At 46.5% G+C, this 16,695-nt stretch overlaps 1 protein-coding gene across 10 annotated transcripts in view; it reads right to left on the reverse strand.

Moving 5' to 3' along the window:
* Positions 1-12,131, reverse strand: part of LOC142587326 (egl nine homolog 1-like) — a 249,396-nt gene extending 237,265 nt beyond the window's left edge. For 2 of the 10 annotated variants that reach the window (XR_012829463.1, XM_075698234.1), the window contains exon 1: positions 11,625-12,125. Coding sequence is in view for 9 of the 10 variants with exons in the window: in XM_075698234.1 (XP_075554349.1) it covers positions 11,625-11,804 (180 nt within the window). In the remaining variant the exon portion in view is untranslated. Of the gene's footprint in view, positions 1-11,624 lie in introns of all 10 variants that reach the window. The other 8 variants (XM_075698230.1, XM_075698236.1, XM_075698235.1 and 5 more) reach the window with 5 other exon arrangements.
* Positions 12,132-16,695: the final 4,564 nt, after the last annotated feature.

The raw sequence follows: 16,695 nt of genomic DNA on the forward strand, positions 1-16,695 counted from the left end.
CCAATTGGATGTCGTGGACATATACAGAATTAAGGCATTGTACGTGGTACTGCGGTTTGGAGAGAATTCATTTTGACAATATATAAAATACAGCTCAGCACACCGCCTTGTGGTACACCAGCCTCTTGTGTAAAAGGACGAGACAGAACATTACCAACTCTAACACGGAATGTGCAATGGGAGAGGTAGCTCTGAATCACATTCACAAAGTTGCCTCGGATTCCTATTTAAGACAGATTATGGAGGATTCCAAAGCATCAAGTTGTGTCGTGCGCCTTCTCCATATCTAAATATAGTAACAAGAAAAACTGTTTGTACACAAGCGCATCATGGATATTTGTCTCGACACAGACAAGGTGAACTATTGTGGATCTACCTTCCCTGAAATTGCACTGTAAGGGACCGAGTACTTTGTTGCTTTCAAGAATATGCATGAGGTGCTGGTTAATAATTTTCTCAAAGAGTTTGTGTAGGCAACTGGTAAGAGCTATTAGCGGCGAGAATTTGGAGTGGCACCCTCTCGCGAGTGACGTCACGGCCAGGACGCCGCTCGCTCCGTCTCACTCGGCTGCTGCGAGCGCTCGTTTTCTTGGTGCGTGCTTGGGCTATTGGCGGCTTGAGCTGTATACTTAGAAGGTTATTTCGGATTATTTCTGCTGCCATGCGTGGACCGCAGTTTATTCTTTGAAACCGCGTGAGTCATAAAAATTTTCGACTTGGATATCGCAACCTATGTAGCGCTGAAGGGGTCTACTGATCTTACAATGCATATACGCACCCTGTCTGTTCATAAATTTTATTAAAAATAATGTCTGCAAGTTCAACACGCAAAGTTATTTATGATGCTCCTCTAAACAATTAACATTCCCTTATTACTTAAGTATGAGAGCCAGCATTTTACATGGAAGAAATACCTTGATATTTGGTGTCAACATTATAAATCCGTGTTAGAAGGTGTAAGATTCGTCGGACGATCTCGCCGCTGCCACCATTTGTTAGAGTTGTCGGACGATCTACGAGCTGTAGGCCGATCTCACCGCTGCCATTCAGATGTAAGGTTTGGCAGTCGTAGCTGTAGGAAGGAGCTTGGCTCTTCGTCAGGACTTAGGAGAGCAGGATTTATTTACATGTTATTTACAGTTGAACATGAGATACACAGACAGTCTATCGTGACTCCCAAATGGAGCCCGCAAGACGAGCATACAGCAAACAGGTTGCGAGCACACAGCTCACGAGTACATTTCGAGCACGACAACGAGCACACTCTAGCAGCCGACAATCGCTGCTTATAAACACTCCACTAGATGTCACAGTTCTCGACTAGGTGGGATCTCGACTTGGAGGAGGAGGAGGGCTCACACACACGCACACACACACACACACATAGGTGCAATTGTCCAGAGCCGACGTCAGAGGGGCTCCGTAGAACTCTGAGCCGTCCCGGGTAGCGCGCCCGGGTAGCACATTGTCTTGCGTCTTGGTCGGCGCGTGGGAAGGAGCCTTCGTCGGCGTTCCCGCGGAAACTCCCCCACTCATAGCAGAACAGGGCGGCGGTGTCGTGTTGCGTACAAAGCCTGCTTCGTCGAATTCGGAGCAGTCCCGGGCGGCGAGCCCGGGTAGCACATTGTCTGGTGTCTCGAAAAGTGCATGGGGAGGTTCCGCCAATTACCTCCCCTCGAGAACTCCCCTGAGCTGACCCCTCGCCACGTCGCTGCCGGTTATCCGCAGTTCTCTGAAGTGCGCCACCGTCCCGGTTGGATCGGAACACGTGCAGCGGGCTGAAATAGCTACAGGCCGATCCTAACAAAGGACACTGCACAGCGAAGCTTTCCTCGTAATTATTATCACTCTGGTGAGTTGTTTTAATCAAATGTGGCAACTGCATTAAGGCCTAAATGGAAGAGATAGGCGCGCATTTTGTGTGAAAAGGTTTGGTACAACAGTCGACTCCCGTTAATACGAAGTTCACGGGGACCGCAAAAAACTTCGAATTAAACGAACTTCCAATTAAGCCCAAAACACAAAAAACAGCACTTTATTTGTGGTGAAATCGAGAATTTTCTCTAAGAAAAATAGTCGGTGATCTTGCTTTGCTTCTTGCTGAATCGCGCTGCTGAAAGCAAGTCCTGCAGGCTGTAGATGTGGCGGAACACTTCTTCCGCGTTACCTTCAGCGGCAAAGAAGCGCTCCGCAAGAGCAAGGCCCGCAGCTACATCGGCAGCCTTAGGTTGCGGCTCGCCTTCAACGTCATCGTCGCTTTCCTGGGTCGCTTCCTGGGGCCGAATAATCTCTGCAATTTCGCTATCCGTCAGCGCACCGCACGTTTCGACCGCCTTGTCTATGGCGACGTAATCTTCAAAATTGACGTCCCCGAGAGCATCATCAAAATCAGTGCCGTCAAGCTTGCTTGTTGACGCTTCCTCCGCTAAGATTTCAGAGGCATCCTCCGAAGAAGCTGCCACAAAACCGCAAGCCCTGAAGCAGTTTGCGATTGTTTCTTGCTTCACACGACCCCATGCTCGCGCCAACATGTGGATGGCACTAAGCAGGCTCACCTCGTACTTTGTGGAGCTATCCATACACAAAATCATGCGCTCGAGGAGGTGCCGCCTGTACAGGACTTTAACATTCTTGATGATGCCTTGGTCCATTGGCTGCAAAACAGCCGTTGTGTTTGCAGGCAAAAATGCGAGGCGTATTGCACTCAAGGCTGGCACATTCACGTGAGAACTGCAGTGATCGACAAGGAACAACACCTTGCGGTTCGAAGCAGCAAACTTGAGGTCCAATTTGCTTATCCAGCTCTTGAAGATTTCGGCCGTCATCCACGCTTTTTTGTTCGCCTCATAGTCCACAGGCAGCGTCTTCATGCCTTTAAAACATCTCGGCTTCCTTTCCCGATCACAAGTAACCGACATCGTTCCGTGCCAGTCATGTTTGCCGCGATCAGCACCGACACTCTCTCCTTGCTGCGTTTGCCCCCAGCACAGTCGTCGTCCTTGAATGTCAGGGTCTTCTCTGGTAGAAGCCGATAGAAGAGTGCAGTCTCATCTGCATTGAAGATGTCTTCCGGTCTGTATTCGGCGAGATATTCACGCAGCTTTCCGTCCTTCCACGTGGCGCATGTTTCCTGGTTAACGGACGCCTTTTCACCACACACGCTCTTGAAAACCAGGTCATGGCGATCTTTAAAGCGCGTCAGCCATCCATCTGACGAAACGAAGTCATCGATCTCCAACATTGCTGCAAGCGTTCGGGCTTTCATCGCAACGATGTCTCCGCTGAGAGGAAGTTTGTTGCTCCTGGCCTCCCTAATCCAAACCAGCAGAGCCTTCTCCAACTCTGGGTAAGCGCCGGTGCGCATTCGCTTCCGAGAAGTCTTGAACTTGTCGTTCTCAAATGCATCCATTATTGTGCGCTTGTTCTTGATGTAGTTAGAGAGCGTGTTCGGCTTGATCCCGTACTTCCGCGCTATGTCTTGTTTGGCGGCACCTCCCTTCTCAACTTCCTTCAAAACCTCGACTTTCGTTGCCAGGTCGAGCGTGCGATATGAGCCACAGTTTGCCATGGCTATAAACTGTGCGTGGAACAACCTAGCCTACGAGCTTCCCGCACAAAGGCGCTCGACCAACAGACGCATACGCTGCGCACGCTGCAAGACTAATCTCGCACAATCTCGCCACTGCCAGTATGCAGTGCTGCGTGCACCTATGGCACCCGCGTGGCCTCCACGATCAGCTCCGGCCACGCGCGGCAGCCGCGGGTGGCCTCCGGCGGGAGCCGCTTCGCCTCCCGCCAGAGTTGATCGCGGAGGCCACAGCAGCCGTAGCAATGAATAATCGCGCCGCTCCAAGAAGGATGGCGTTGCGGGCGGCTGCGGTGGCGATGACACCAACGCGGAGCACAGAACTGTTGCAACACTTGAAAAATTGCACAAGAATGACGGTCACCTCGAGGATCCCGGCTGAAAATTAACTTCCAATTAAACAACATTACTGGATGAGGACTTCGAATTATCGAGCGATTTCTTCTATAGGATTACATGCGAAACTGTCGGGACCAGCACTTCACTTCTAATTAACTGAAAATTCCAATTAAGCGGCTTCGAATTATCGGGAGTCGAGTGTACTTTCACCGTTCTCTGAAATAGGCACCCAGAAACGCATTGGCTGTTAACACGACGGCGCATCGTGTATAGTACATATATACTTCACGAATACCATAACAGCAATCCCATGAAAGAAAATTTCGTGTTTAAGATCGAAAAGCAATCAAATGCAAGTGATGAAATATGTCATAGTGACCCTCAGTAGCTTTTATCGACGATATGGCACACCCCTCCCGCAACGGAAGCAACTGACTGTCGTTATGGCGAGGTGGACATTGTTCGCGAAATCCAGCAGTTCACTACAACTTCGAATTAAAACCATGAAGTATATCTTTACATCTCCAATTACAATGCCTATAGCATACTCGAGGCACTGGCTGCATTGGCTGCATTGGCTGCTAGGCTGCATTGAAATGGAAAAGGCAAACACATTCTGCCTCAACATGTATCGATCCTGCGTTGTTTAATTACACAGACTGAAAACTATTTGCTTCGTTAGTGCATTAAAGAAAACTTCGCGTTCCCGCCCCTTAATGAAGACAACACAAGTCTCACATGAACACTTGACCTCCACTGGGGAACAATATCTTCAATATGTGCAACACTACTAATGAATGGGCCTTCGGCTTCTTGCTGGCTGCAGCGAAGCGGCCCAACAGGCATATTTCACTCAAATGTTTGACCGGAGCAGCCTGTGTCAGTTCTCCAAACAGATTCATCATGTATGTTTCTCAAGCAAGAAGCACCAGTAAATTGCTCAAGTGTAGCACAGAAAAGAAATAAATATTGGTATATTCCTTTCTGTGTGATGCAAACAGCTGTGAACCTCAATCAGCTTTGCTTCAAGTTACCACCACTTAAATTTAACCGGTGAAGAACGGCCTAATTTTGAGAACCAGTTAAAAACGCAAGTGGTGCTGGCCGAATCTAAACTGCAGTGGCAGTTAAGTCCTCGTGTTACTGCCAAGGGTTTCTGTCAAGAAATATAAAAATTCGACATTATACCATGAACTTATTCGTCGGAAGCAAACATGTTTTAGCGGTTTAAAATCAAGATAAATGTTGTGGAAGTCATATATAGTCGGCGTTTAATTGTGACACACATATTGCACCATGGTGGGTATGGAATCTTAACTAGATTCTTATGTGCTGTGCTTTTGCGTCTATGCTTTTATTATTCACGTGAGCTACCACTGGAAAGTGTAGATCCACGCATGAAAAACCCGTAAGGGGCTGGTCTTAGCTTCCTCGGGTGGAACTAAAGCGTTGTCTTCGAGAAATGTATTGTCGTCTAGGAAATAAGCTCCTTGATTACATTTTCGTGAATGAAGACATCATAAAATAAAATATATATTTGAGAGGCCCGTCATAAGTATACAAGCATTGGGAACGAGAGCGAACAAACGGAAACCCTGCAGAAGGCGTCTGAACACCGCCTGAACTGCAGCAAACGACAGGCGCGAGCTGTGCCTTGACGTCACGCGAGCGGCACTCGCAGCGCCCCTCTAGGTCGTTCTCGGGGCTAATAGGCCTATAACTACTGGGTGAGGAAGGGCCCTTGCCCTCGAGAATAGGAATTACAACTGGTTCTTTCCAGGCGGACGGAATGTAGCTGGCAGAGAACATGAAGTTAGAGTGGCAGTTGTGCTCTGTGGGTTTCAGGGTGCAACTGCTTGATCATTTCATATAGTATTCTGTCACTTCCTCGGGCGGACCTGTTACAACAATTCAGTGAAGCCTGAAACTCCGCCATGCTAAATGGACAATTGTATTTTTCACTGGCTGCGCCTTTCCAACCCAGAGGCTGTCGTTCTGCTTGTTGCTAGTATCTTAGAAATGTATATGTGTAATGGGATGTACTGGAAATGTGCTAGAAATGGGCTCCTAGACAATGAGCCTGGTTCTCTAGAGTGTCTGCTTGTGTGTTTACTAATGATAGAGAATAAGTTTCACTGCCTTTTATTTTGTTTACCCTGTTCCAGGCTTTTCTTTTGTCTGTATAAGAATTAATACTGGAGATGTATTCGTGCCAACTTTCCCTTTGGCCCGTCGGCATATTCTTCTACCTTCAGATTTTATTTTATTTAAGCTGACAAGGTTTTCTGTAGTGGGAGAGTCACGGAGGTGATTCCAAGCCTTATTTTGTTTCTTTTGCTGTTTCCTTACATTCATCATTCTACCAGGGAACATGTTGTTTCAAAGACGATGCAACTGTTTGCAGGATATATACCGATGCTACATCAACAATAAATGCTGTTATATATAACACTGCATCGTCAATACTAAGCATATGAATGTCATCCCAGGTTAAATATGTCAGCTCTCTGTATCACTGCCAGTCAGTTGACTCAACTTTTCATTGGGGCACATGTGGAGAGCATTCGCACCGTTTTGTTAATTTTATAACAATAGGGAAATGGTCACTCCCGTATAAATTCTTTGGCGCCCTCAACTCCAAGTACGGCACGACTGTACTTGATGAAATGGTTAAATCTATAGATGAAAATGTCTTGCTTGCGACACTGTAAAAAGTTGGTTCTTTCACATTTAGCAAACATGCACATGTACTTATGAGGAAATTTTCGATCAGACACCCTCTGGCATCACAACAAGTCGCCCCACAAGGTATCTTGAGAATTTAGGTCGCCAATGACAATGTAGGGCTTCGAAAGTTGTGCAATAAAGCTTTCAAATTCTGTTCTGGAGAGTTGACAGCTGGGCGGGATGTAAAGAAGTAATTAGCAGCTTACTAAAAAGCACTGCTCTGACTGCAACTGCCTCAAGGGGCGTTTGCAGCTCTAAATACTGGCAAGCACCACCCTTATCAACTATTACGGCGACACCGCCCGATGAGGTGAGCGCGTCGTTGTGGTAAATGGCATATCGCCGCATAAAGTTTCTGTGTAGAAATGAGGTGGGTCTCTTGCACACACAGCACTATTGGATTAAATTTGTGTAGGCGCTGATTTATGTCATCCAGATTGTGGAGTATACCTCTGGCGTTCCAATGTATAATTTGCGTAGCCACGCTGGAGGCGTGTTGGATTCTATGTTGAGAGGGGTAGTTGAAGTTAGCGCACGCACTAAATTTTTCCAGGCCCTGTGATACAGGATTTTTCTTTTTTCCTGGTGAACTCCACAGGGCTATGCCATTCCTTCAGTGTCTGGGACACCGGAGGATGGTTGCATCCATTGCCTCTTCAGAGGCAGTAGATGACGACCGCTTGGCAGGCACACTTTTGAGTTCTTTCGGGCCTGTCTGCATGCGCAGTGACCCTGGGACTGGCAGGCCCAGAAGTCAGAGCCCTTTGTGGCAAGAGGCAGAACAGCACTGGCTGCTCCTGCCATAGGGGCTGATGGCGGAACGACCATCACGCTCCGTGCGAGTCGGGCGGCCGCCAGAGAATGTGGTGTTGCCCCCTCCCCTCCTCGGTGCATCACATCACTGTAAGGCGGATTCGACTGACTGTGAGCAGAAAACCTCTTGCGTACTTTTGGGAATGAAATGTTTAGTTTGACCTTGAGTTCAATTATTTAATTTTCTTTCTTCCATGATGGGCATGATTGTGAGTACGTGGGGTGGTCTTCGTAACAGTTAGCACAGTGGGTTGCGGAAGTACAGTTGTCTAAGATGTTTTTAGATGCACATTTTGCACAAGTAGCATGCCCTCGGCAGTTTTAAAACCCATGCCCAAAACGCTGACACTTGAAGCATCGATGCAAATTGGGAATGTACGGCCGTATGCGAAGTTTACAATATTCAGTCTATTGAACCAGGGAGCTCACTTGTTCCAAACGTAGTTATTACATGCTTTGTTGGAACTTCCTTGTCGTCGCAGCTTAACTTAATTCGTTCCACCTTTACCATGTTTTGGTCTTGCCATCCATCCAACAGCTCGCTTTCACTGAGTTAAAGGAGGTCATCAACAGTAATGACACGACGCAGTGTTCATTGACCGGCGGGGGCCCACAGAGACAGGAATGTCACTAAACATGTCAAGTTTTGTCAGTTCGTTGTATTGAAGCTTGTCGCGCACTTTCATAAGAAGGTCGCCATTTCCCATCTTAGTTATAATTTGTAACCAGAGCTGATTGCTTCAGACATTTTGTGACAACAAATGGGGATATTGCATGGACTGTCTGGTTTCATGTTGACTATGTATTACATGGTACTTGGGAAATGTTTCTCTTGGTTTCATGAAAAAGTTCAAGGTTTCAACAGTTTGCCCCTTCTTCAGGAAGCAATCAGGGCATGGGGGGAAACTGCAAGCCATATGGAGCCCTACTCTATTCAGAAGGAATGCCTGTCAGCCACCTCAGAACCCAACCTGGGGATGTCATAGGATGAGAAATATTAAATTCTGCGTGCGCCAGTGGTACGTTCCTACTATAACCTAATATATATACCCAAGACTGGATATATTGCACATGGTTAACCCTTGCCGCCCAAAAAATAGGAAGTTAAAAGAAGTGAATAGAAGACAGGAAAGATGAGAAAGCAGGAGAAAAAGCGAACAGATTCAAAGGGGGACAAGAAAAGGCAACCACTGATTTCCTCAGGGTGGGTCAGTCTGGAGGTGCCGTCTATGTGGAGCAGATGCCAAAGAGGTGTGTTGCCTCCGCCGGGGAGCCTTATAGGTCCGAACACCTGGCATCAACTTAACCCCTAGGATCCCCCTTTACCCAGACATGGCTAAGCCATGCACGGCTACATGTGGGAAGGTCCAACCCTCATGTGTTGCTGGTATGTGGTGTTGCAACACACCAAACGCCTGCTGACACAAACACCCCTGCAGGGGCTCTACGCAAGAAGTAATAACATGAAGGCACTATCAGCATAAATTCAAACGCAAACCATTCAGAGACTACTACAATGTGTTATTTCATTTCCAATTTAGGCAAAACTGGGAACATGGGTTCAAAAATTCAAAAAATTTTGAAGTGTACTAATGTATTTTCTGCTGTTATTTTGTCACACATTTTCACTCAGTCATTACAGCAGCCTGTTCTTCCACACGACTGGTGTGTGGGAAAGGCGATTCCAGTTCACAAATCAGGTAACACACACTTACCCAAACAGGCCTATCTCACTAACAAGCATTTCATGTAAAATTCTCGAGCATATAATATATCCACATTTGGCTGAGTTTATAGAGTCAAACTCCTTTTTCAACGCCTGTCAATGTGGTTTCCCTAAGTTCTTTTACTGTGAAACACAGCTCTTATCATTTACTAATGATCTCTTTGCAATTTCTGATCTAGGTACCGACATTGACTGCGTATTTCTTGATTTTTCCAAACCTTTGACTCTGTGACCCATGATTTACTTCTGCTTAAGCTGACTGAATGTAACTTGGACATAAATGTACTAGAGTGGATCAAAAATTTTCTTTCTAACCGGATGCGGTTTGTAAACGCTAATAACTATAATTCTCGGTTTTCTAATGTGCCAGCAAGTGTTCCTCAAGGCTCAGTCTTGGGTCCACTTCTTTTTCTAATCTATATTAATGATCTTCCTAACTGCGTTCTTTCTTCTTCCATAAGCTTTTTGCGGATGACTGTGTTCATTACCGTAAAATTACTAATCCTTCCGATTCCCAAGAGCTGCAGGACGACCTTAACCCCGTAACTGAGTGGTGTTCTAATTGGTGCATGCAACTAAATTCAAATAAATGCAAGGCCATGCGAATATCTCATAACACTGCCACGCACACATACTTTATTAATGGTGCACCTGTGACGTCACTTACCTCTTACAAGTATCTCGGCCTTCACATATCGAATAACCTTTCTTGGCACTCGCATATTGACTATGTTACTAATAACGCTAACCGCAGGCTTGGTTACTTGCGCCGTAATTTTAGCTCTGCCCCTTCTTCCCTGAAGCTAACTCTTTACAAAACTTTAGTTCGCTCTAAATTGGCGTATGCTTCAGCCACTTGGGAATCAACTCAGTCTTCATTAGTTTCTACTCTAGAAAGTATTCAAAACCGCGGTGCACGCTTTTTCTTATTGACTTATTCTCGCTATGCAAGTATCTCTTCAATGAAACAAACTCTACCTGATCTTTCGTCATGCCCAAATGTTCCCGTCTCTCCCTTTCTCGCAAAGTTTTTCATTTGAACCCCCTTTTAAACGAAACTCTTCTTGCCCTTCCATCTTATATTTAGGCCTGCACTGACCACAGCCTTAAAGTCGGGGTGCCATTGTGCTGTACAAACCGGTACAGTGACTCATTCATCCCTAGGACAAGCATGGACTGGAATCGCCTTCCCGCATCAATTACACTCATCATCGACTCTACCAACTTCAAGACTGCTGTTCAGAATGCCTTTTGTTAATATTTTTGTTAATACTTTTTGTTTGTATTTTCACTGCATTACTTTTGTTTTCGACTCCACTCTTTTCTGTAACGCCTTTGGGCCTTGAAAGTATGTGAAATAAATAAATAAATGTGTAATAGTGGCTTACATGAGAGGCTGTGAGTTACATGCACGCCAAGATAGTGGTAACTAGTAATGGATGGGGTTAACAGAGTTACTGAGGATTGTCAATAAAGTTGTCATAAACTTTATTGTGATGCATTCACATTTGAAGTATTTAGCTTCGGAAGCCGGGGGCTATATATAGAATTATATATAGAAATTATACATATAGAAATTGAAGTTACGGAGAGTGAAGTAGAGCCCACTGCTCAGCTCGGTCTGTGTGAGCATGTGGATTACTGTACTATGTAATAAAGTGTTTCCTATCATCTAGTGGACCTGTAAAACAAAGGCAATTATGGAAAATATTTAGTGCAAGTTAAGGTTCGCCAAAGCATCCACATATGTACCTATGCATGTGGATTACTGTACTATGTAATAAAGTGTTTCCTCTCGCCTGGCGGACCTGTACGATAAAGGCAATTATGGAAAATATTTAGTGTTAAGGTTATGTTATTTATGTTAAAGTTCGCCAAAGCGCCCACATGTGTACCTAATTTTTTTATTATTTTTTTTACAAAGCTAAAGCTTCCTATAAAGGGCACGTTGCTGGTGCATGGGGACGTGGGGTGTAAACTGAACGACGCAGTGATGTTATTCCCCAGATTACTGAGCGCAGCACCAGCACTGTTTTTGCGTGTTTGCATGTACAATTTTCTCTGAGCCCACTAGCTATATTTGTGATTCCATTAGGATGTGCTGAGTGGTCTCTGGATTTTTTCTGCAGAATACACGTACGTATCATCTAGTTGCGAATATTTGCTCCGGTATGTTTCTGTCCTTACGCAACCAGCTCGAGCCCCAAATAGAAAGGCACTGCCCATTATTCGGTGACGGCAAAGCGTCTACGTCTTTACCAACGCCAATAAAGTGGCGCTCCAGAAGTTTGTGCAAACAACAGGCACCAAACGCTCTTGAGGATCACGTACGCAGAGCACTGACCTCATCGTGCGGTCAACAAACAAGTCACGGAAACGGGAGTGGCGGCGTGGTCGGAGAGAGCTGGAAATCGAATAACTTGGCACTCGTACCTGTAAATGCGGCGACGCGTTGGTTGGCTTGCAGACGTGCTTGTGAGCGGGCCAGTGCAGACGCTGATGTTCCTTGCTGCAGTAGAAGACGCGATGGCACCGTGCGCATCGGCGCAGTTCAGACGTGCTGCCGCAGAACTGACAGTAGTAGATGTCTTCGGCGTCAGAAACCACGGCCATTCCGCCACAGCAATTGAGAATATACTTTCGCGTAAGGACTCGGCAAGCGCTGAAAGACCACAACTGCAGCAGCACGCAATTACGTAGCAACCGCAACCATTGCTTCTTGGATTACAAGCACGTTGCACTCGCACTGCTTTTGCTACGAGACGTTCATTTGAGGGATCGCCAGTCGTTGGTGCGCAGGCGCGAGTAAGAGCAGGCGCGAGAGAGAAAATCTGGGGGCTTTTGCTCCTTGAATATATTAAAGCCCCGTGGATGGAGGGGCTTTAGAATATATGACCCTGCCTAGGTACTACGAAGGAAGTTTCTTAGCGCGTGTTCTAGGCATGTGTCCTTAGGCGTGCCGGCATGGGGCTCTTGCATTGCCGCGGGCATAGAGTTTCTCACTATAACACCTAGAGGGTAATCTGGCGCCACCGTCTATGGACGTCAGACTCTGGAGTTTTGCAAGACGCGTAGCGCCACCTGCCGGTGCGAAGAGGCAGTAATTGAGTAGTGCGAAGCCCGACTCCCCTGCTAAGTTGCCTATGCAGCTAGCGACGGCGAAACAACAATTTAACTAGATTTTTGTCCATATTGCGAGTGTTTTGCGCATTTAACACCCAGACAGAGAGCTATGAATTTCTACGCTAGTCGGACGCGCCGCCGAACTTCCATAAAGCGCTTGCTGGCTCACTTTTCAGACTGATGACGGAAACGACAGCAACCGCGATAGCCCCACGCGCTACGAAGAAACGCCGCAATCGACGCTGCTGTTGTGTGGTAAATCGCCATGAACGTGGAGGACGGAATAAGAACGTTCAGTTTTACCGATTTCCATCGCGATCGTATGAAGGGGAAAGGCGAGAGCGCTGGATACGGGCCGTTCAACCTGTTCGGTAATCGGATTACTTGCATTCCCCAGAACACAGCGGCTCGCATGAGAAAGTGCGACATTTTTGTGCTTCTGTAATTGTGTTGCGTAGCCCTGACGGAGGACCGTGGTAACCAAGCGAAAACTCAAGAATTTGCAGCCGCCACTTCGTTGGTAACAGAAAAAACAACGTTGCGAACGATCCTGCTTATGTGCCATCGATATATCCACCTTTTAACAGACGTCCGCCTCCGCTTGACTCAACAAGTGGAACGGAGAGATTTGGCAGGTCAGCTTAACCAAGCATTTCGGTTCGTTTATGAATTCAAAATCCTGTTCTAGAGCATCGTTGTATCGCGAGCTCATTTCTACTTTCGGTATTTAGTACGTCCTGCGCCGATACGAGCACGCTTCGCAATGTGCTGAGTATAGTGTACTAGAATAATGTCCTAGTGACACGACCGGAAAGGGGCGCGCGTGCCTCTTTCCGTTGACGCCACCAGGTGTCGCCACTGCGACCTTTTCTAGCAGACCGGCTGCTCTCATATGCGTTGCTATTGAGGCGGTCCGTGTTATTAAGTGTTTTTTACGGACATGGTTCTTTCATTATAACAGAACAGGATTGTATTTAACAAAGTATTGTGTAAAGGAAGATCTTGAAGGCCACATCGAGACCATAGTATCGACAATGCCGTCTGCTAGCGTATTCTCGCACAGTCCGGCGCTTTCATTGCGCTCGTCGTATCGCATGTGCCAGCTGGCAATTCACTGAGTTTCTTGTTGCTCATCTACTGCTCGAAAGCCAATATATCTGGGCCTGCCTTGCTTCTGTGGAGCTATATTTACCACCCCATTTAAATCGCGTGCTTATCGCAAATGACAGGAAAGTTCGTAGAGACTTCGGCGTTGCGCTGCTAACCCCGAGGGCGTAGGATTAAATAACGGACTCGTTGGCTGCACTTTCATAGCGGGAAAATGCAAACATGTCCGTGTTGCCGGTTATAAAACCCCAGTTGGTCAAAATTATTCATGTGTCCCTCCCCCCCCCCCCTTCTTTACTGCGTGCCTAATAATTAGATCTTAGTGTTTTACACATTAAACCCCGGAATGAATTCATTTTTGACTATGCAATTGCGCACATACAAACTCACAATTTTTCCCGAAATTTTAGCTCCTAAGAAATCCGCCGCATCTTCAGCACATACTGTCAGAGTGACGCTCGAAAGAAATCCAGGTTACTCTTTTTTTACTTATTCACAATGAAAATAGCACAGCTATAATGGAACCCTAAAGTGTACCTTCCCTAGACACCGAGCATCAAATCCCATTATAAGTAACTATTACTGTTAAAACACATGACCAAAAAACACCTTGTAGCATGGAGTTCTAGGAACATCAACTTAGCTTAATATATTTTGATGCCTGCAGGGCGCCTTCTTTCATTACACTTCTTCACGCTTTTTGTGAAGAAATGTAGGCTGGTTGTGATGTAGAAAGCAGTGAGTTCTGCTGTGATGGATTCGAAGTGTACAGGGCAGCCAAGTTGATGCTGCAGCCTGGCTTTAACAACACCTAGCTAAAACATCTAAAACACGGTCTGCGTGCAACTCAAGAAGACTAAAACAAACTATGAAGTCTTCGTCCAAGATGATCATAAACTTGTATATAGGGGAGGCAGGATATGACAAACTACCGTTGTCTTTCATATGGCAAACTCTGCAAGCCTCAAATTTCCTGCTGCCCATTTTCTGATAAATAGTAAGTTCAGGCAGGCTTCACAGCCTGTCTTTAAAATGCACTTTCTCGCCACAACCAGCGATATAGAAAATTAGGCGGCTGTCACTGGATGCTGTAGCCCCAAATACCACAGCAGCAGGCTGCAACCTCGAGTTAAAACACGTGAAAGGTCATGAAAGTCACTTTTAGGCATTATTCCTTGGCAGATGATGCGGCTCTCAGAGTCCTTGTCCTTGTTACTTTGTGGTTGCATGTGTTTGCGTTGTTACAATTTTTTATGTTTTTTATGTTTATGTAGCAAATGGTTCGCAGCGGCAAGGGAGCGTACAAATATGTCTTGGCACAGCCCACCTCTAAAGTACAGTTGAGCAGACACTTCGTCTTCATGCCCACTGAAATGCAGAACTTTCTCATGCAATATCTCGAGCCTTTCTTGCTTTTGTACCTACGTTGTCGCGAAAACTACGGTTGAGTCGTTGCCACAGTTAAAGTGGCACCAGAGCTTGAGGGAACATTCACTACTTGGAGCGAGCTAATTGCGAATGGTTCATTCTCCGCAAACTGTCCGTTTTCATCTTACGCAGACTCGACCAGTATCTCGCGAAGTGGTTGGCGGAGCTGACGCTCTCCCGCTCTTTCTTCATTTTGTGCGGTCCGTGCGCTCTTACGTGGCTTCGTGCTTACCATCAGTGCACTTTCGACGGCTGGCCTCTTCCTTTCTGGCCTCTCTTCAACAGGTGCGACAGAAAGGTAGGACGTACAGTCGGGCAGAAGGGTAGGCACCGCGCCAGGCGCCAGCGACAGCTTCCCACGTGGAAGTCGCATTTCGGTGCCATTGATGATGCCGACGTAATCCCTCCAAATGTATCGAGGCTGAAAGTGGCGCTCACATACCACTGAACATAAAAAATTGTAACAACGCAAACACATGCAACCACAAAGTAACAAGGACGAGACACAAGCACGGAATTCTTATGTCAAGTATGCACCAACTCGCCCAGAAAGAAGTTTTAATGAAATACCGCTGAAGATTCCGTGAGATGCTTGTCTGCTGTTCGCAGATTGCGCTGTCCCATTTCTTCCCAAGTTCATTTTCCGTTGGTGCGGCGAACAATGACGCTTTAGGAGCGCCCTGATAATCGCTGCGGCATGCCCGGAGCGTATAAATGGGTGTCCGTCTTTCTTTTTGGCATCGAACCTCCTGTGCTGCAGTAGATGCAGGGATACGCCTTTTTTCAAACCATCCACTGTTTTTCACAAGCATGGCCACGTTGAACGTAACACGGCTCGGAAAACACACGGAGCAAACAGCCGCAGAGCGCGTCTGAGCCGGCTCGACCGCGCGCCAGCAGCTAGAAAAAAGCACAGCAGCGCCACCGACGGCGGCTACTGGCATTTGCTTCAGCCGGCGCATTGTCCCTCCCTCTTGCTCGCGCCACTAGGACATTATTCTAGTACACTATAGTGCTGAGCCTGCTCGGCTGCGTTTTTCAAATGGGAGCAATGAAGTTGCTGTAGGAGCACTGGACGAGTAATTGCGAAGTAACGCACGCGTGTAAAGAAAAAAAAGATGTCGCGTGTCTTTACATTTATTTGTGCGCGCTTGTTGCTCGAAGCGTCTGCGAAAAGTTCAAATTAAGGTATGAGCGATGCTGTAGCTCCTGCGAGAAAGAAAGATGCAGCGCGAAGGCACTGTAGGAAGCTTCTTTCGTTATGATCTCACGCTGTTTGCTGCCTTGGAAAAGGTTTTCTGTTTGCTGCCCTGGAAAAAGTTATGAAAGGATACTCTCTCTAAATAATTGCGAGACAAAACATTACGATAAAATACATAACAATATTGGAGATACTTAAGTCTTGTGTTCAGGACATATTGGATATGAACCAATTTGAAATGCTTAGATTTTTATGCTGATATGCATACAGACAAACCTGATGATCTCTGTACTTGCGAGTTGCAGTACGCCGAAATAACACTTGAGACTTTATTTTATATTGTACACGTACTTCGCTCTGCTGAGCTTCCTTTCCTAAGCATGGATGGGCGGAAGAAGCTTTCCATGTCCTTGATTTTTTGGAAACCGTGCCTCAACACAAACGAAAGAGAAGGGTTCATTGTGGCCTATGCACCTTCGCTTGCGGACAGCTCTCCTCGCACTACTCATTTCGCGCCAAGGCTCCGATGGGGGCGCTGGTGACAGCTTTTTTCGCAGCGCCGCCTGGGCAGAGTCTGAGGTCTATGGGTGTTTCTTAAGAGGAAGCTTTAGCTCGAGTGCTCCTATCTAAATACATGTAAAAGGA

The sequence above is a fragment of the Dermacentor variabilis genome, chromosome 7, assembly GCF_050947875.1.
Source record: "Dermacentor variabilis isolate Ectoservices chromosome 7, ASM5094787v1, whole genome shotgun sequence".
In the NCBI taxonomy this organism is placed as follows: domain Eukaryota; kingdom Metazoa; phylum Arthropoda; class Arachnida; order Ixodida; family Ixodidae; genus Dermacentor; species Dermacentor variabilis.